Here is a 21,514-nt window from a genome sequence, read left to right on the forward strand (position 1 = left end):
CTTATGATGACAAGTTTGTGACCTTTTTAGGTGCTATATAGAACCCTTTTCAATAAGGCCCAAATAGAACCATCTACAGCACACTTTCTTTCAATCTGAAGAAAGCTTTCAGGATGCCAAGAACACTTTAATCATGCAAAGGGTACTTGAGTGAAAACAGATCATCCATCTTGATTTACAATCCCAATAGATAGAAACTATCGACAACTGGCCAAACATCTTCAATCTCAAGCCTACTTGGTGTGTGAGGGCCCTCAGTCCACCACAGATACGTTTGTGAGAAGGTGAGACTGACCTCGTTGAGAACAGTAATGAGGGCGAGGGAGAGTTCTCGGACCCTCTGGGAGTCGCCCTGTTTCAGAAGGTCTTTCAGAGTGGTGTCTGTTTTCTCACTCAGCCAGTGGGCCAAACTGCTGAAGCCTTCAGGAGTTTCAGGGAGCACCACCACCATCGTCCTGAAACATACAAACACACACAGGTTGAAGAACTCAAATGCCTGCGTACGTCCCTGGACAAGCATGAGAACGTGTGAGAATTACAGTAAGGAAATGTCAAATTGCTCATAGGTTAATTAGCACATCAGAGAGAGCTGCACTGTCTATGAATAACTAGAGAGAAAAAGAACAAATTGGGCTTCTGTCCAAACCCCTGACTCACTTGTTGATGGCGGTGATGGACGCACCCTGGTGGTCCTCCACCATAACAGAGACTGAAACCCTGTACTGGGTGGAACTAAAACCGGGTGGCAGGAAGGCGGAGTGTTTCGGGCTGGTGCCCTTATACACACAGAAATCCTCACAATGTGACTCTGAGCAGCGCAACACTAGCAGACTGTAAAGTAGAGAAGACTCTGTTTCATCCAAATCGGCGTAGCCTGGAGAAGAAGAGCGAGACGGAGGAGAAAGAAAACACTTTAACCTCTAGCGCGTATTATCAGTATCTTCAGTACTACTACAGTTTTCTCTAGATACTTTGTCCAAGTCATGGCTTAACAGTGTAGTAACACTCCCACGGTGGTGTGAGATACCATCATCTGAATACGTCTCTCTTAATAATAAGTCTCACCTGCTCACCATCCACTCATCTCCACCAGTCTTAACTGTTCACACAGCTTGGCCACCCATCTCACCTCCTCATCATCTGTCTCACCTGTTCACCATCCACCTGTCACACCTTTTCACTATGCAGATGCCTAAACAATTCAGGATCCACCTGTCTCACCTGTTCAGTAATCTCAGGTCTCACCTGTTGACTATCCACCTGTCTCACCTGTTGACTATCCATCTGTCTCACCTGTTGACTATCCACCTGTCTTACCTGTACATGATCCATCTGTCTCACCTGTTCACTAACCTCCTGTGTCAAGTGTCCACTATTCACCTGTGTTACCTGTTCACTACCCACCTGTCACACCTTATGACTATGCAGCTGCCTCAACTGTTTACTATCGACCTGTCTGAAGTATTCACTTGCCTCCTGTCTCACCTATTCACCATCCACCTGTCTCATCTGTTCACAATCCACCTGTCTCATCTGTTAACGGTCCACCTGTCTCACCTGTTAACGGTCCACCTGTCTCCTATCCAACTGTCACATCTGTTTACGATCCACCTGTCTCACCTGTTCACGATCCACGTCTCTTACCAGTTCACTAACCTGTCTCACCTGTTCACTATCCACGTCTCTTACCAGTTCACTAACCTGCCTCACCTGTTCACTATCCACGTCTCTTACCAGTTCACTAACCTGTCTCACCTGATCACTATCCACGTCTCTTACCAGTTCACTAACCTGTCACACCTGTTCACTATCAACGTCTCTTATCAGTTCACTAACCTGTCTCACCTGATCACTATCCACGTCTCTTACCAGTTCACTAACCTGTCTCACCTGTTCACTATCCACGTCTCTTACCAGTTCACTAACCTGTCTCACCTGTTCACTATCCACGTCTCTTACCAGTTCACTAACCTGTCTCACCTGTTCACTATCCACGTCTCTTACCAGTTCACTAACCTGCCTCACCTGTTCACTATCCACGTCTCTTACCAGTTCACTAACCTGCCTCACCTGTTCACTATCCACGTCTCTTACCAGTTCACTAACCTGCCTCACCTGTTCACTATCCACGTCTCTTACCAGTTCACTAACCTGTCTCACCTGATCACTATCCACGTCTCTTACCAGTTCACTAACCTGTCACACCTGTTCACTATCAACGTCTCTTACCAGTTCACTAACCTGTCTCACCTGTTCACTATCCACGTCTCTTACCAGTTCACTAACCTGTCTCACCTGTTCACTATCCACGTCTCTTACCAGTTCACTAACCTGTCTCACCTGTTCACTATCCACGTCTCTTACCAGTTCACTAACCTGCCTCACCTGTTCACTATCCACGTCTCTTACCAGTTCACTAACCTGTCTCACCTGTTCACTATCCACGTCTCTTACCAGTTCACTAACCTGTCTCACCTGTTCACTATCCACGTCTCTTACCAGTTCACTAACCTGTCTCACCTGATCACTATCCACGTCTCTTACCAGTTCACTAACCTGTCTCACCTGATCACTATCCACGTCTCTTACCAGTTCACTAACCTGTCTCACCTGTTCACTATCCACGTCTCTTACCAGTTCACTAACCTGTCTCACCTGATCACTATCCACGTCTCTTACCAGTTCACTAACCTGTCTCACCTGTTCACTATCCACGTCTCTTACCAGTTCACTAACCTGTCTCACCTGTTCACTATCCACGTCTCTTACCAGTTCACTAACCTGTCTCACCTGTTCACTATCCACGTCTCTTACCAGTTCACTAACCTGTCTCACCTGTTCACTATCCACGTCTCTTACCAGTTCACTAACCTGTCTCACCTGTTCACTATCCACGTCTCTTACCAGTTCACTAACCTGTCTCACCTGATCACTATCCACGTCTCTTACCAGTTCACTAACCTGTCTCACCTGTTCACTATCCACGTCTCTTACCAGTTCACTAACCTGTCTCACCTGTTCACTATCCACGTCTCTTACCAGTTCACTAACCTGTCTCACCTGTTCACTATCCACGTCTCTTACCAGTTCACTAACCTGTCTCACCTGATCACTATCCACGTCTCTTACCAGTTCACTAACCTGTCTCACCTGATCACTATCCACGTCTCTTACCAGTTCACTAACCTGTCTCACCTGATCACTATCCACGTCTCTTACCAGTTCACTAACCTGTCTCACCTGTTCACTATCCACGTCTCTTACCAGTTCACTAACCTGTCTCACCTGTTCACTATCCACGTCTCTTACCAGTTCACTAACCTGTCTCACCTGATCACTATTCAACTGTCCCATCTGTGCTCTAGCCACTTGTCTCACCTGTTAACTAGCCTTCTGTTCAACCTGTTTTCAGCCTGCCTGTGCACCATTACGCATTTCCAGCTGGTATCACTTGTCCTCAATTCATCCTCTCACCTGTCAGTACACATGTCTCACCTGTACAACTGAAGTGCACTTTCTCCAGCAGCGTGTGCACCTTAGGCCCGTCCCCGTCCACCCAGAGTAGACATGCTCCCCCGGATGGTGGAAGGTTGGGGCGGAGTTTGATGTAGGCCACACCCTCTCCATCCATGCTATCATCATTGACGTGTAGGCTGAAGATATATGAGTCTCCGTCCCGTAGAGACCCCTTCCTCAGCACCAGGTTCATGTTGTCCTGGGCTGTGGTGGTGTTGTGGTCCAGAACCAGTGTTTCATTCCGTTGATTCACCGCCGACCAGCTCTAATCAGAAAAACAGAGCACGCAGACGTGAGCAGCGTGGGACAAAGAGTAATGGATGCATCATTCACTCTGCACAGTAAAGTAATACTGGTGCCCCTTAAGAGCGTCTCTGTGAATACAAAGCAAATTTAAAACAACAGATAAGGACACCGACTGTTTATCTTTCGGCTTTGTCCTCTTTTCTATACTTCGGTCTATTAGATGTTTATCTAAGGCTTTTGGGCTTTACTGAATAGTTTGTAAGAGAAGGACATTTCATACTGCTGAGAGATCAGATTTAAACTTGGCAGCACATTTATAAAAGTGCTGGTCTAGGATCAGTTTGGGGTTTTCCAACAACAGGTATAAACATTGTGGAGCAGTGTTTGAGAATAAAGCAGTGCTCTCCTGATATGCTAAAAAAGAGTATTCTGATGTAATAATATATGACAGTGATGATAACATATCTTCATACTGTCCACCCCTAACAGTTATACACAGATCCAAAGCAGATCTCCATCTCTTTCCATCCAGAAACAAATCACCTGAAAATGAATCATATACCAAATGGGTCGCTAGGTGAAAGAAACCCACTGTCTGGCAACAGCCTGATGACTGTGTGTGAGTGTGCATGTGCAATTATAATAACACTTGGCCTAGCACAGACAGCTAACGGCAGTGGAATGCATCATTTCATAATGCTGACATCATCCCCTACACCCACTCAGGCTCTTTCCTTCCCTCATTCTGAGGAACTGACATCTAAAACATGAATCTGGAGATGCTCCATAATGTTGAGTATAAAATGATGAGCTGTTTGAAACTAGACAGCTTGGAAAAACGATGAATTTACCACAAAAACGCTAATGTTAACATTAATTGTAGATGATATGACAAAAAAAGCTACTTCTGATCTGTCCTAACAGTGTGATCGTTAACACACATACAGAAGAAACATGAATTGATATGAATAACACTCTAAAGGTAGCACTGAGCTGCAGCTTCGTAAGAGGCTTCTGTAAAGCTGGTCCAACCTTGCAACAGTAGAACAAGTTTGTGAGGGGAGCATGGACAGCTGTGCGTGCTGTTCAAATTTGGTCATTTAGGGTGTTTTCCTACTAGAGGTTCTCCCCCAACCCAGGAGCACTTGCTTTGCAGGTGGTGGGGTATGTTTGGTCAAGTGTGAAAGCTGTTTTTGAGCCTGGGAGCGGAGAACCGATCTCTGGTCCTCCTGAAATTGGTAAATGAGTGTATTGGTAAATGAGTCACTGTGGTGCATGTCTGAATTTCTGAATTTGTGTTTGAGAAAGAGATGCATGTTCTCTCTTGCTGGTTCCTCGCTGCGACTTCATCTCTCTCTTTAAGCGCTTGTCTGTCTCTCTCCATCAGCACGGAGCCTGAAAGTGACTCATTCAGCCCAAACCCCCATCTACCCACCTACCCCGGGGACTGATGAGGCCATTCCCAGCATGCCCAGGAGATATGAACTCATTAAACAGCCTACTGCGAGCTCTGGGGTTAAACAAGGTGACATCAGTTAACCAAACTCAAGCACCCTGAGAGAAGCTCTCTTTTACACAATAAAGCAGCACAAGATTTTTTTGTGCTCTCCTGACAACAAAGCAAAACCTAAGAAGGATCGATTAAAGGTACCCCTTCTTTAAAGGGCCCATAATATGAAAAAAGTAATTTTCCTAGGGTTTTTTTAATTTTATTTTAAAGTTTAATGTAGCGTGTAAACATCATTAATGTCAAAATGTACCACTCACTCTTGGTCCATACAGTCCATATTCGGAAATGACGCTACAACAAACAGGGCTGGTTTTAAATTGTTTTTGTGATGTCACAAAAACCAATACATTCACATTTATCTGACTATTCATCCATCATCGGTTTTGCCCTGCTCTCTCACACTGAAGCAATAATAAGGCATGGCCAATCAGATCAGAGCTCATTTACATCATTCTTAAAGCCATAGCATCAAAAATAGGCTGTTTAGTTCTAAGGGATTAAAAAAGTGGTCATGATAAAAGTTCGTTCTTTGCTCAGAAATGCACACCGTACATCACAATAAAATAACTAAAAGGATCATGTAACAATTAAATATCGACATACTGCCTACCTCTAAGGTTTGATATGAATCTAAAAATTTGCAGGTCACATTTGATTTGGATGGTCCCCTATAGATGATTTAGAGATACCTATTACAACCCATGGCAAAAAGTATGGAATCACCACTCTTATTAACTTTTTTCTACAAAATTAAACAATTGAAAGATTTTCCTCCAAGAGTGGTGATTCCATAATTTTTGCCATGGGTTGTATTCTTAACAAACTTTCTAGCTGCTTATCAACATCATTAAGGTTAGGGTTAGACATAGGAGTAGGTGTAGGTTTTGCTTTGAGGTTTAGGGTCAGGTTTAGGAGTAGATTCAACAGAATCTTTCACATGCAACTTCAAGTTCAGTTCCATTTTATAGACATTTTGTTGAATGTTTGCTAAAATAGACTGAGCATGTACAACGTATCTACAGTGGACCATCCAAATAAGGTGTTACAGCAAATCAAGTAGCATTAAAATTCCTTTCCTACCAGGTTTCCTACCATACAGCCCCATTATACAACCCCAGTTCCAATGAAGTTGGGACGTTGTGTAAAACATAAATTAAAACAGAATACGATGATCTGCAAATCCTTTTCAACCTATATTCAACTGAATACACTACAAAGACAAGATATTTAATTTAAGATTGACTTTATTGTTGCAAATATTCAGTCATTTTGAATTTGATGCCTGCAACATGTTCCAAAAAAGTTGGGACAGGGGCAACAAAAGACTGGGAAAGTTGAGGAATGCTCAGAAAACACCTGTTTGGAACATTCCACAGGTGAACAGATTAATTGGAAACAGGTGAGTGTCATGATTGGGTGTAAAGGGAGCATCCCTGAAAGGCTCAGTCGTTCACAAGCAAGGATGGGGCGAGGTTCACTACTTTGTGAACAACTGCGTGAGCAAATAGTCCAACAGTTTAAGAACAACGTTTCTCAACGTGCAACTGCAAGGAATTTAGGGATTTCATCATCTACAGTCCATAATATCATCAAAAGATTCAGAGAATCTGGAGAAATCTCTGCAAGTAAGCAGCAAGGCAGAAAACCAACATTGAATGCCTGTGACCTTCGATCCCTCAGGCGGCACTGCATTAAAAACCCACATCATTCTGTAACGGATATTCCCACATGGGCTCAGGAACACTTCGGAAAACCACTGTCAGTGAACTCAGTTCGTCGCTCCATCTACAAGTCCAAGTTAAAACTCTGCCATGCAAAGTGAAGCCATATATCAAAAACACCCAGAAATGCCGCCGGCTTCTCTGGGCCGAGCTCATCTGAGATGGACTGACGCAAAGTGGAAAAGTGTCCTGTGGTCTGACGAGTCCACATTTCAGACTGTTTTTGGAAATCATGGACATCGTGTCCTCCGGGCCAAAGAGGAAAAGGACTGTCCGGATTGTTTTCAGCGCAAAGTTCAAAAGCCAGCACCTCTGATGGTGTGGGGGGGTGTTAGTTCCCATGGCAGGGGTAACTTGCACATCTGTGAAGGCCCCATTGATGCTGAAAGGTACATACAGGTTTTGGAGCAACATCTGCTGCCATCCAAGCAACGTCTTTTTCAGGGACGTCCTGCTTATTTCAGCCAGACGATGCCGAGCCACATTCTGCACGTGTTACAACAGCGTGGCTTCGTAGTAAAAGAGTGCGGGTACTAGACTGGCCTGCCTGCAGTCCAGACCGTCTCCCATTGAAAATGTGTGGCGCATTATGAAGCGCAAAATACGACGACGGAGACCCCGGACTGTTGAACAACTGAAGCTGTACATCAAGCAAGAATGGGAAAGAATTCCACCTACAAAGCTTCAACAATTAGTGTCCTCAGTTCCCGAACGCTTATTGAGTGTTGTTAAAAGGAAAGGTGATTAACACAGTGGTAAACACGCCCCTGTCCCAACTTCTTTGGAATGTGTTGTAGGCATCAAATTCAAAATGAGTGAATATTTGCAAAAAACAATTAAATTTATCTGTTTGAACATTAAATATCTTGTCTTTGTAGTGTATTCAATTGAATATAGGTTGAAAAGGATTTGCAATTCATCATATTTATGCTTTACACAATGTCCCAACTTCACTGGAATTGGGGTTGTATACCAACATGTACATACACTGCTTGTGGTTCATCTAGCTTTTCAAACTGTTTAAATAAATGAATATATTTCCTTTCTCAGTTTGCAAAGACTCGAAACTGAGCAGTTATTTTGTTTAGTCACAGATAAATATTGTTTTTTGTCACAATACCAAAGTATTAACCATTAAAACATTAGTTGCTACATAGTATTGTGTTTAAAATGATACAGTACTGAGCCGGATTGAGCTGCACTGTTTTGTTGTAGTTAATTAAAAATAAAAAGACCAACAAATTTATTACTGTACCACTGATGTTACTTTGATTACACAACCTTACAGTGTGTTTCCTTACAGTGTGACCTTTCATACATACACATATATAGTTTGAAATGAATAACACTAAATCTAGATGTTTTTCATAAACACTGCGTGTTCTGAAGTTTCTCAGCCTGTCCAACCTAGCAGCAGTAGAACACGTCTGTGAGTGGAGCATGGACAGATCTGAACAGTTAGGTGCACTATCTCTGTGGATGAAGCAGTGTTGTGTTCCTGTGTGGCTCCTCACTCACCCCTCTGTACGAGCCCTGGCAGTTGCTGCAGGTTCCAGCAAGGTAAACATAGGAGTTCTGACTGATCTCGTAACGAGACTGAGCCTTGCAGGACACGCACTCCAGAGACACGATGGGAATACGGCCGCTCTTCACCAACACCTGAGAGAGAGAGACGGAGGAAAAGAGAGAAGAGAGATTATTTGCGGTGGAATATCACAATTTATCACAAATAAATTAGTAAAAATACAAATTTGGTATGCATTAAAAAAAATGTCACTGCTGGACTGAGAATAGTCCACCAACCAAAAATATCCAGCCAACAGCGTCCTGTGACCACTGATGAAGGACTAGAGGATGACCAACACAAACCGTGCAGCAGCAGACGAGCTGTCGTCTCTGACTTTACATCTACAAGGTGGACCGACAAGGTAGGAGTGTTTAATAGAGTGGACAGTGAGTGGACACAGTGTTTAAAAACTCCAGCAGCACTGCTGTGTCTGATCCACTCGCACCAGCACAACACACACTAACACACCACCACCACGTCAGTGTTACTGCAGTGCTGAGAATGATCCACCACCCAAATAGTACCTGCTCTGTGAGGGTCCCTGGGGGTCCTGACCACTGAAGAACAGGGTAAAAGGGGGTAACAAAGCATCAGAGAAACAGATGGACTACAGTCTGTAACTGTAGAACTACAAAGTGCAGCTATACAGTAAGTGGAGCTGATAAAATGGATGATGAGCGTAGAAACAAGGAGGTGGACATAACAGGCTATCAGAGAAAGAGAGGGAGACAGAGAGAGAATCTGTTCTCAAAGTCTCTCCTGCTCTCTGACAGCCTATCCAAGTTAATAGCAAGTAAGATGGGAGTCATTTCTTCCAACTTGTCTCTGCTTTTAAGAGAACACTCAACACTAAGAGAAAGAACAGACAGAAAGGAAGACAATCATAGTGGGACAGAAAGAGAGAGATAGAGAGAGCAGGTCGGGTCAAGAGCTATAGAGAAACAGTATGTACTCTGGCTCTGTCTGTACACCCTTTATCCTCTCACAGAGTGAAAATCCTCAATGAAGGATGAAACAACAGGGCCAATCCTGAGTGATGTGCACTGGGACTTTCAGTGTCGATGAGCGCCACCAATCAGCGACTTCCAGCATTGTTGTACTTCCCTGAGCACCACGTATCATTCAGACCACAAAAAGCCATAGCAGTAACTACGTAGCTTAAAACCTGACACCAAGAAAGGCAGCCAGTCTGAAGTGTTTAGCATAAACAGACACATGCTAATCCTCTGTTACTTCAGCTAACGCTAACAGCCTCCTCATACCGTATTTCAGATCTTATCATTTCCCTGGAAAGCAATGAGTTTGTGAAGAGCTAGTCAGCCGATACCAAACAGGAGACATTCACTAAATGGTGTTGGTAGTTTAATCCCGTCCAAGTACAGAGCAAAATGAGCTTGAAGCTTATGGGAGCTTTTCTGCAACATGTTCCATGTGCTACAGCCATGATACAGCACTTCTTCTGCGGAAGCCTTTAGACTACTCCCAATTTTTCTTTGCCGAGTAAAAAAGTACACTGTAATCTCTACAATAAGAAGAGTATAAAGCTCAAACATCTCATGACACTTCAATATAAAAAAGTATCCACGTTATTTTTCACATGACTGCTGTGTTTTGAGAGTATGGCTGAAATATCCAGAAGCGTCATTCTTTCCTGTTTTTTGCAAAGTCAAAAAACCTAAGCTTACATTTTAAGTTATTGTTTTGTCCCATTAAACGTCTCTGGGGTGTTTGACAATGCATGACAATGTGTAGTTTGTGGCTGTAACTATGGCTGAGTGAAAGTGACAATACAGCAAGACCAGCAATGCTGCCAGCACAAATAGCACAGAGCTTCAGCAGACGAGTGACTGTGGCTTCATAATGACTCCTAGAACAATCTCAGCTGTTAGTGTTGAAATCTCTGACCAGAAAACTCAACCAGATGATGAACTTCTAGCTGAACATCACTGCTTGCTGCTTACTCACTCACTTTGACTGCTTTTCACTTTATATCCTCTTTACAACTGGCTATGCTCTCCCCTCACTAGAGCAGGCTGAGGAGACAGCTAATCGGCTGTCAGGCTAATGCCACAATAATAGCAGGCAGAGTTCACGTTCGAGCCTTTAAAGAGGGAGTTACTTAAAAACTGCTCCACACAAAGTAAACAACGTTACTAAATTGTCTGTTATGAACTGAAAATGTCTGTATTTAAACTAGAGTTGACATCAAAATCCAATACAGTGCTAAGCTAGCCCCACTAGCTTGATGCTAACATGCAAGGAGTATTATTTACATTTACGGCATTTGGCTGACGCTCTTCTCCAGAGCGACTTACAGTTTGATCATTTTACACAGGGAGGCGAAGGTGGTGTTAGGAGTCTTGCCCAAGGTTCTTATTGGTTACCCAGGTTGGGGATTGAACCCCAGTCTACAATGTAGAAGGCAGAGGTGTTACCCACTACATTAACCAACCACTATTATCATAGCGCTGTTTCAAAAAACACATCTCAGCATTAGACTTCGCTTTGCAATGGCACTGCGTTATACTTCAAACTGATTCTCAGTGTAAATAGAATTAAAAAGTTGCAATGAAATGACTTTATTAGCATGAGTATTTGGTTTAGGCTATAAATGGGATCCTCTGACTAAAGCCTTGAAGTTTCTGTTGACAGACCGCTTTCAAATATCAGCACGCAAGCGCTTGAGCATCCCAACAAGAATTTACATTATGATTTATTCCCACATTTCTATCATGGTAGGATGTTATAAGCATTTCACGTATTAGCAATTTATGTTTTGCTGGATGTTCTGTCCATAAGTCACTCAAAGCACAGTGCAGGAATAAGGTGGATAATGTTAAAGAGAAAAGCTAATTTGCTAATCAAAAATCCTAATTTACTCATCCTTACAACCGTATGAGACTGTGATGATATGGTTAGGAGAAACAAATGCAAGGAAATACAAAACGACCGAATTTTGTCTATTAACAGACCTATTTTTCGCGTAGGCTTGTCATCAGCTGCTACTTACGTTGTTAGCTATGCTAATATACTTTTGTTCATATTCAAAGACAACAGTGTGTCAGAACCCACATAAGCAAGTCTATTATGCTGAGATCAGACTACACAATATTTTTGTCTTTCACAGTGGCCACTATGTCAGATCATAGTGCCATAAACTCGTGCTATGGTTAGGGTTACTCCCTTGAGGATATCTTACAAAGGCATGGGTATTGTTGCCACAGCTCAACAAAACCTTTCCTGTGTTTAACTGAGTGCATTTACATGCACGTAATAATCCGGCAGAACATCAGAGAACAACGTGTTTAACGTGTACTTGGGTAATCCGATAATGGGGAAACTCATAGTCTACATGAGTCAGACAGTAATTCTGCTTTGCATCCAGCCAACAGACTCGCAGAAGAAGACGTAACATAAACGTAATGTAAAACTCAAACTTCATAATGTGGCTTTCTTAAAAAAACGTCGCTCCACTTTACCTGAAAATATGAACATACATCATTCACAATATTTAAATCCTTCATTTCCTCAAGTATGTGTTCGATTTCAGCACCGCTGCAAAAGTGTTTTGCTGCATCTCGCAGCAGCGCTGCTCACTTATTTCCAGTACCGCGGTCTGTTTTTTCACATGCTCAGACCGAGAAATCTGAAAGAAATCAGAGTTCACATGCACTGAGAATCTGATTACTGAGCCAAAACGCAGCCTCTTCATCAGATTTCTTAATTGGATTTCTAGCCCTTACTCTGATCTAAGAAATCAGTGTGCTGTTTAATTTGATCATGATCGGATTATTGAGTGTACTTCTTGTGCCACCGGTCAGCTGCATCCTTCCTTCTCTTTGACATGTGTACATACATGGGCCAAAGAGCACTCTGTCCTCTCAATCCTATTGGTTAACAAGTTATAGGAGATGTCAAACTAAGTGGAAAAACACAAAAAATTCTGACATGCTAGACTTTTCGTCAGGATGTCGCGATGACTGTTAGAGATTACTGAACAACTCAGGCTTTTTAGGGGTGCAGGTAGCATAAGGAAAATTGGTTCTGTTACTTGTTAGCCACATTAGCCTCGTAGCTCCAGTGCAAAACCAAAGAAGCAAATTTCAGACATGAAAAACGAGCATGCTAATTTATTTCAGTGGCTACTGGGTTTGAATGTGGAGTCTTGGAGACATCATTAAAATAGACTTAAGAGCAGAGCAGTGGACTTCCCATAGTTTCGTAATCTGGGAAAGATTCTATTCAGCATAACACTGACGACACCCTTAAGAAAAAAGCGTTAAGGGGCAGCAATGGACAATGGTACCAAAAGGACTGAGCCTTGCTGGACTTTCCTTTTAACCATAAACACTTGACTTCGCCTTTTTGATCCTGAAAAGATAAAGGAAGAGATGAGGTGGGATGATAAAAAGAAACATTCCTTTCTGCAGCTCCTCGAGGAGCAGTAATAACTGCTCCTCCATCCACTTCTGAGAGAATTTATTTTACATAACATCATCGTGCCGAAGCGTGCCCGCTGCTCCATGCCTGCCTTTGATACTGAGCTCCGTGATCACGAAGGTGGAACAAGGTGAATCGTTTATTCTTTGGCATTTCGAAAAAAATGCCCAAGAACTGTTCCAAAAAGTAAAAAAAACAAAACAATGGCAAACAATTACGGAGCTTTTCTCATCAGCAACACAGCCGTGGAAATAATTCTCGAGGCCAGGTATGAAGGATAATTAAAAAGGGCTTAGCACAGGCTGTTCTCTTCTGAATGAACGCAAAAGAAGGACAGATAAAAAGAACCGGGAGAAGAAAGAGGCAGCGAGATTAAAAGGCGTATTGAAACTGCCACCATTTTAAGGTTCAAAACGTTCTTCTGATATATTCGGTCTCTTTTTCAATTTTTCAGAGCTACAGATGCGAAGAGTGAAGACAGGGGCTGGATGAAGGAGAAGAGTTTGGGGGCAATCAAACTCTTCTCTTCTGTTCCCTGCAATTTCCAATCACTGTGAGCTTTGGAGCGCTTACCCAGCAATTATTACCCTGCTAAAAGTCCACTGTGAAAAGTGCTGCACAACACTCAAGTGACCACAGTCACACAGTGAGTATATAGGTACTTAAAAGTAAGGTACTGAAGGGGCTGGCGATCTGGCAAAAACATGGTATCATATCTCTTGACGTTGTCACAGTACACAATATGTGTGACCATACATACATTTCCTGAGGCTTGTGAAGTTGGAATGAACTCCAGCAGAATGTTAGTACTTTTTAAAAAAGAATAATGATGGATTCAGTTCAACATTTGCCAAAAAAAAAAACCACTTTAAGGTTGATGCGTATGCAGTGTGAGTGTCTGTCCTGTAACGGAATGGCGACCTGACCAGGATGTTTCCTGCCTTCTGACCAATGAACGCTGGGATAGGCTCCAGCACCATTTTCTTCTACAATGCAATGTTCTAGAATCAATCAGTGTTCTTAACAAAGTATTTTCTATAATGAAGTTTCTAGAATATAGCAGGGTTCCAAAATGAACCAATGCTCTGGCATAAGGCATTGATCTACAATAAAGCATTGTTCTAGAATCAAGTCAGTACTCTACACTAAGGTACCACTCTAGAATGAATCAGTGTTTTAGAATAAGGCATTTGGCTGGAATAAAGCTGTGTTCTAGAAGAATTCACCACCCTGGAATGAAGAAGTGTTCTCGATTTAAGTAGCGTTCTAGAATTAATCTGTGTTTTTGACAAAGACATTTTCTATAGTAGAGTGATCTAGATTATAGCAGGGTTCCAAAATGAACCAATGTTCTAGCATAAGGTACTGCTCTACAATAAAGCATTGATCTAGAATCAAGTCAGCCAACGAGAATAAGGTACCACTCTTGAATGAATCAGTGTTTTAGAATAAAGCATCTGTCTGGAATAAAGCAGTGTTCTAGAACAATCACCATTCTGGAACGAAGAAGTGTTCTAGATTTCAGTAGTGTCCTAGAATTAAACAGTGTTCTTGACAAAGTACTTTTCCATAATGAAGTGTTCTAGAACATAACAGTGTTCCAAAATGAACCAAGGCTCTGGCATAAGGTATTGCTCTACAATAAAGCATTTTTCTAGAATCAGTCAGCAGTCTAGAGAAAGGTACCAGGTCTAGAATGAATCAGTGTTTTACTATAAAGCACATGGCTGTAATAAAGCAGTATTCTAGAATGAATCACCACTCTGGAACGAAGAAATGTTATAGTTTTATTTACTTTTCTAGAATATAGCTGTGTTCTAGATGTACCAGCACTACCTATGATATACTCAGAAAAGCATATAGTTTTCAATTACATCAAACTAATTTGTTGAAGAATCTTAAAGGAATCGGGTACACTGGGATTCTGATATCATGCTAGTACTTCACAACTTCACAGATAATTTGTCGGAAACCATAAAATATGTTAGTCTTGTCCAGAATGATGGACAGAGCTGTAAATGACTCTAAAATGACTCAGAGAGCTGCACTGTGTAAGCTATTGTTATTATAAAATAGCAGCAATCACTGTTATGACAAGTGATGCCAAACATTTGAACGGTAATGGACGTGGTCATGCTGCCGAACCCTGGAAGACTTAACTGCAGCGATGTAATATATTTTATTCATGTGGAAATGATGTTAAAAATTGATTCAAGTAAATTCAGCGCAGCACTTTTTACAGCATGTGCTGTAGAATGGCCACAGGCTCGCTTTATTAGCAGCACAGCAGTCTTACCATTAATAGCTTTTAGCATAGCCCTCCTGCCCTCTGCACATGGGAGCAATCAGAAATCACCAATGAGGAGTTGGCATCAATAGACCTGGGTAACAGCCAATCAGAGGCCTCTCTGTGGGCTCAATTCTGTCTGTATGATAGATGCTAATGGAAGTACTGATCGCAGGCTTCGCCACAGGCTGTGCCCTCTTCACACCCTGGTCTATGAGAATTATCAATTAGCGAGAACCTGCGGCCAGATTGCATAATATTTCAAATGGGTGCTAATAAAAGTGTAAAATGGTGTTGACCTGAAGGTGGCAATTAACCTGCATTGATTTTAGAATGCCAGAATCAATTATAACCGATCATACTAAAAACAGACTAATTTTAGAACAAATGATCAAATCAAATCATAGTGAAATTTTACGATGCACTGAATCATTTCCGAAGGAATCGGAGACCAAGGGAATTGAGTCGATGTAAGGTCAGGGATTTACACTTATGATCCGCATCATTAGTTGGTTAAGTAGAACTTGCGGTGGGATGGACAGTTAGACACTCATCCGTATGCAGCAGAGAAGTAATTTCCAGCAGTGCAGGAGGGGCAGTGGACTCGGTGGACTTTGTTGGACCCCTAATTCTGCTACTTGCACAAATTGACACCCATGAAAAACAGCAATAACAAGCAAACTTGCTTAGACAGTCAGTCACACCAATCAGGACTCACCTTCTGTGTGGTAGATTCTGGGGGCATGCCATCTTTGCTGATGGTCAAACGGAATGTGTACTCGACGTCCACCTCCAGCTCAGATCCAGAGATACCCAGGACAGGACCCCAAGGACCCAGCCCGAAATTCAGAGTTGAACAGTGAGAGGCCCCCTTAACAAGACACAGAGAATTCAGACAAATAATATTTATTACTATTATCTGCACACACACACACACACACACACACACACACACACACACACACACACACACACTGTTGCTGTTTGAAAATACCTTTTGGCATTTACACTGAAATGACCCAAAATTACTTGGGAGGGGATTCTGGCTCCATTGACTTACATTAAAAATAAAGGTCTCCTGTAAAGTTAGAGTGTATATAAATATATATAATATATATATATATAATAAATAAAAGACTAAATAAAAAAATCTGTTTTCTCTATTGCATAACAGCAACAATAACAGCACCTTTCTTAGAACCAAGGTCACTTTACCGAAGCATCTCTTGCAAAATGAATTTTAAAAAACAAAACAACAAAACTAAAAAATATATATGACAAAACACGAAAGGACGTGTTTTAAAAAAGATGAAACCAAAAGGCCGCATTAAAAAACAAACTGAACTGAACTCCTTGAACTGAAGCTTTTATGAGTCTACACCGTATTTCACTCCACAGCAATCTCCCTCCTCTTGTCTACGCTGTGTTTCTGGTCTGACTCCTGATGTATCTGCCATTTCCTGCTCTCTCTCTCCTCCCACCCAGCTCTATGGCTCAGGCTCCAGACGCTCCGCCAGCTCCCGCCATTCCTCCTCCTCTATTTATCTAATCAGAGACGCCACACCGAGCAGCCAATGTTCGGAATCTAAAGCCATTTGCCTGCTCTATTCGTCTTTAGTGCCATCTCCTCCTCTTCTGCTTTCTCCTATTATTATTTATTTTCATATAAATATTTCACTGCTCCTCTCTGCCCAGCCGGTTTTTCCGTGTTTTCTTCATTCCTTTGGATTTTCACTCCGTGGCCAACTTCGCCCGGCAATCGTGTGCCATCTTTCCTCTCTTTCTTTCTTTCTCTCTCTCTCTTTGTGTATTACTGCCAAAGCAATTAAGACATTAAAAAGAAATGAAAAGTTCGAAAGCTTTACCTAAAACACTGATACTAGACAAAAATGAAGAGGAGACACTGTTTCCTCTGGCAGTAATAAAGTACATTAGGACACTTTTCTACAGCCGTAAACCAACGTTCTGTTCTGTTTTTTTGATTTTCTTAGTGTGAATAAGTTAACACGTCCTCTACAGAGAACACACTTCTGCACATTTTAATACACGATCACTATTTATTTGCTGAATTTAGGATTTTGGGGAAAAGATAACATTAAACGTGGCCTGTGTAAAAGTCATGGCACATTGCGGTAAGCTTTGGACTAGTCGTTATAAAATGTAAATCCAGTGCAACTGGAATTTATTATGGAACTATGTGATTAAATATGCATTGTGTTTAAATGACATTGCAAATGATGGCGATAAACTTTACCTCTGAGTGTTCTTCTGAAAATTAGTATTTCAGAGCAACAGCGAAAGAAAATAATAAATATAACAACTTAGAAACAAATGATCTAATATTGCGCATATTTAGGGTCTGAAATCTCATCTCTGTCTGGTTTTTGGTCTCTTGCTCTCTCTCTCTCTCTCCAGCTGTGAGTATGTGTTCAGGTTCAGAGACTGAGGAATGCTAAGTTTATCTCACTTACATAACCACAAAATGTCTCTCTCCCCCTCTCTCTCTGTATCCTCTCTCATTCTGTGTCTCATTCTATGTTTTTTTTACTTTTATTCTTTCTTTTTACTTTATTTCTCTCTCTCTCTCTCTCTCGCTGGCTCGCTTTTTGCCATTTCCTTCTCTGTCTCACTCTTTCACTACCGATTCCTCTATTTCTTTTCTTTCTTTTTCCATTCTCTCTGTCTTACTCTTTTTCTCTCTGTCTCTTTGGCAGCAACTTTCACCACATCAACAGCATATGCAGGGCTTATTTGCCTGAACCAACCCAAAAAAAACACTGATCACAACAGATGTCACACCACAATTAACACCCCCCCCCAACAACCACCACCATCACACAGAACACACACACACACTCAACTTCCCTCCAATCAACCGCAATCAGACCCACCGACACTGAGCCATCCATCAACCGCTATCAAACACTCCCTAAGTCGTTACAACACAACAACCTCCCAGAGCTATCACTGCATCCAAACAGAGCTATCACTGCATCCAAACAGAGCTATCACTGCATCCAAACAGAGCTATCACTGCATTCAGACAGAGCTATCACAGCATTCACACAGAGCTATCACAGCATTCACACAGAGCTATCACTGCATCCAAACAGAGCTATCACTGCATTCAGACAGAGCTATCACTGCATTCAGACAGATCTATCACAGCATTCACACAGAGCTATCACAGCATTCACACAGAGCTTTCACTGCATTCACACAGAGCTATCACTGCATTCACACAGAGCTATCACAGCATTCACACAGAGCTATCACTGCATTCAGACAGAGCTATCACAGCATTCACACAGAGCTATCACTGCATTCACACAGAGCTATCACTGCATTCACACAGAGCTATCACAGCATTCACACAGAGCTATCACAGCATTCACACAGAGCTATCACTGCATCCAGACAGAGCTATCACTGCATTCAGACAGAGCTATCACTGCATCCAAACAGAGCTATCACTGCATCCAAACAGAGCTATCACTGCATCCAAACAGAGCTATCACTGCATTCAGACAGAGCTATCACAGCATTCACACAGAGCTATCACTGCATTCAGACAGAGCTATCACAGCATTCACACAGAGCTATCACTGCATTCACACAGAGCTATCACTGCATTCAGACAGAGCTATCACTGCATCCAAACAGAGCTATCACTGCATCCAAACAGAGCTATCACTGCATCCAAACAGAGCTATCACTGCATTCAGACAGAGCTATCACAGCATTCACACAGAGCTATCACAGCATTCACACAGAGCTTTCACTGCATTCACACAGAGCTATCACTGCATTCACACAGAGCTATCACAGCATTCACACAGAGCTATCACAGCATTCACACAGAGCTATCACTGCATCCAAACAGAGCTATCACTGCATCCAAACAGAGCTATCACTGCATCCAAACAGAGCTATCACTGCATCCAAACAGAGCTATCACTGCATCCAAACAGAGCTATCACTGCATTCAGACAGAGCTATCACTGCATCCAAACAGAGCTATCACTGCATCCAAACAGAGCTATCACTGCATTCAGACAGAGCTATCACAGCATTCACACAGAGCTATCACAGCATTCACACAGAGCTATCACTGCATTCACACAGAGCTATCACAGCATTCACACAGAGCTATCACAGCATTCACACAGAGCTATCACTGCATTCACACAGAGCTATCACTGCATTCACACAGAGCTATCACTGCATTCACACAGAGCTATCACTGCATTCACACAGAGCTATCACTGCATTCACACAGAGCTATCACTGCATTCACACAGAGCTATCACTGCATTCACACAGAGCTATCACTGCATTCAGACAGAGCTATCACTGCATTCACACAGAGCTATCACTGCATTCAGACAGAGCTATCACTGCATTCACACAGAGCTATCACTGCATTCACACAGAGCTATCACAGCATTCACACAGAGCTATCACTGCATTCACACAGAGCTATCACTGCATTCAGACAGAGCTATCACTGCATCCAAACAGAGCTATCACAGCATCCAAACAGAGCTATCACTGCATCCAAACAGAGCTATCACTGCATCCAGACAGAGCTATCACTGCATTCACACAGAGCTATCACTGCATCCAGACAGAGCTATCACTGCATCCAGACAGAGCTATCACTGCATTCACACAGAGCTATCACTGCATCCAGAAAGAGCTATCACTGCATTCACACAGAGCTATCACAGCATCCAAACAGAGCTATCACAGCATCCAAACAGAGCTATCACTGCATTCAGACAGAGCTATCACAGCATTCACACAGAGCTATCACTGCATCCAAACAGAGCTATCACTGCATTCAGACAGAGCTATCACAGCATTCACACAGAGCTATCACAGCATTCACACAGAGCTATCACAGCATTCACACAGAGCTATCACTGCATTCACACAGAGCTATCACAGCATTCACACAGAGCTATCACTGCATTCAGACAGAGCTATCACAGCATTCACACAGAGCTATCACTGCATTCACACAGAGCTATCACTGCATTCAGACAGAGCTATCACTGCATCCAAACAGAGCTATCACTGCATCCAGACAGAGCTATCACTGCATTCAGACAGAGCTATCACAGCATTCACACAGAGCTATCACAGCATTCACACAGAGCTTTCACTGCATTCACACAGAGCTATCACTGCATTCACACAGAGCTATCACAGCATTCACACAGAGCTATCACAGCATTCACACAGAGCTATCACTGCATCCAAACAGAGCTATCACTGCATCCAAACAGAGCTATCACTGCATCCAAACAGAGCTATCACTGCATTCAGACAGAGCTATCACTGCATCCAAACAGAGCTATCACTGCATTCAAACAGAGCTATCACAGCATTCACACAGAGCTATCACAGCATTCACACAGAGCTATCACTGCATCCAAACAGAGCTATCACTGCATCCAAACAGAGCTATCACTGCATCCAGACAGAGCTATCACTGCATTCAGACAGAGCTATCACTGCATCCAAACAGAGCTATCACTGCATCCAAACAGAGCTATCACAGCATTCACACAGAGCTATCACAGCATTCACACAGAGCTATCACTGCATCCAAACAGAGCTATCACTGCATCCAAACAGAGCTATCACAGCATTCACACAGAGCTATCACTGCATTCACACAGAGCTATCACTGCATTCAGACAGAGCTATCACTGCATCCAAACAGAGCTATCACTGCATTCACACAGAGCTATCACTGCATTCAAACAGAGCTATCACTGCATTCACACAGAGCTATCACAGCATTCACACAGAGCTATCACTGCATTCAGACAGAGCTATCACTGCATTCACACAGAGCTATCACTGCATTCAGACAGAGCTATCACTGCATTCACACAGAGCTATCACTGCATTCACACAGAGCTATCACAGCATTCACACAGAGCTATCACTGCATTCACACAGAGCTATCACTGCATTCAGACAGAGCTATCACTGCATCCAAACAGAGCTATCACAGCATCCAAACAGAGCTATCACTGCATCCAAACAGAGCTATCACTGCATCCAGACAGAGCTATCACTGCATTCACACAGAGCTATCACTGCATCCACACAGAGCTATCACTGCATCCAGACAGAGCTATCACTGCATCCAGACAGAGCTATCACTGCATTCACACAGAGCTATCACTGCATCCAGAAAGAGCTATCACTGC

The 21,514-nt window shown here is 42.6% G+C and overlaps 1 protein-coding gene across 3 annotated transcripts in view; it reads right to left on the reverse strand.

The window, feature by feature from the left end:
- Nucleotides 1-21,514, reverse strand: part of pkd1a (polycystic kidney disease 1a) — a 181,800-nt gene that overhangs the window by 44,542 nt on the left and 115,744 nt on the right. For all 3 annotated transcript variants that reach the window (XM_017723917.2, XM_037543202.1, XM_017723916.2), the window contains 5 exons: nucleotides 16,006-16,158; nucleotides 8,512-8,652; nucleotides 3,496-3,781; nucleotides 658-874; nucleotides 296-455 (listed from right to left, as the gene is read on the reverse strand). In XM_017723917.2, the coding sequence (XP_017579406.2) occupies nucleotides 296-455; nucleotides 658-874; nucleotides 3,496-3,781; nucleotides 8,512-8,652; nucleotides 16,006-16,158 (957 nt within the window). The remainder of the gene's footprint in view (nucleotides 1-295; nucleotides 456-657; nucleotides 875-3,495; nucleotides 3,782-8,511; nucleotides 8,653-16,005; nucleotides 16,159-21,514) is intronic.

This window comes from Pygocentrus nattereri, chromosome 12 (assembly GCF_015220715.1).
Source record: "Pygocentrus nattereri isolate fPygNat1 chromosome 12, fPygNat1.pri, whole genome shotgun sequence".
NCBI lineage: Eukaryota > Metazoa > Chordata > Actinopteri > Characiformes > Serrasalmidae > Pygocentrus > Pygocentrus nattereri.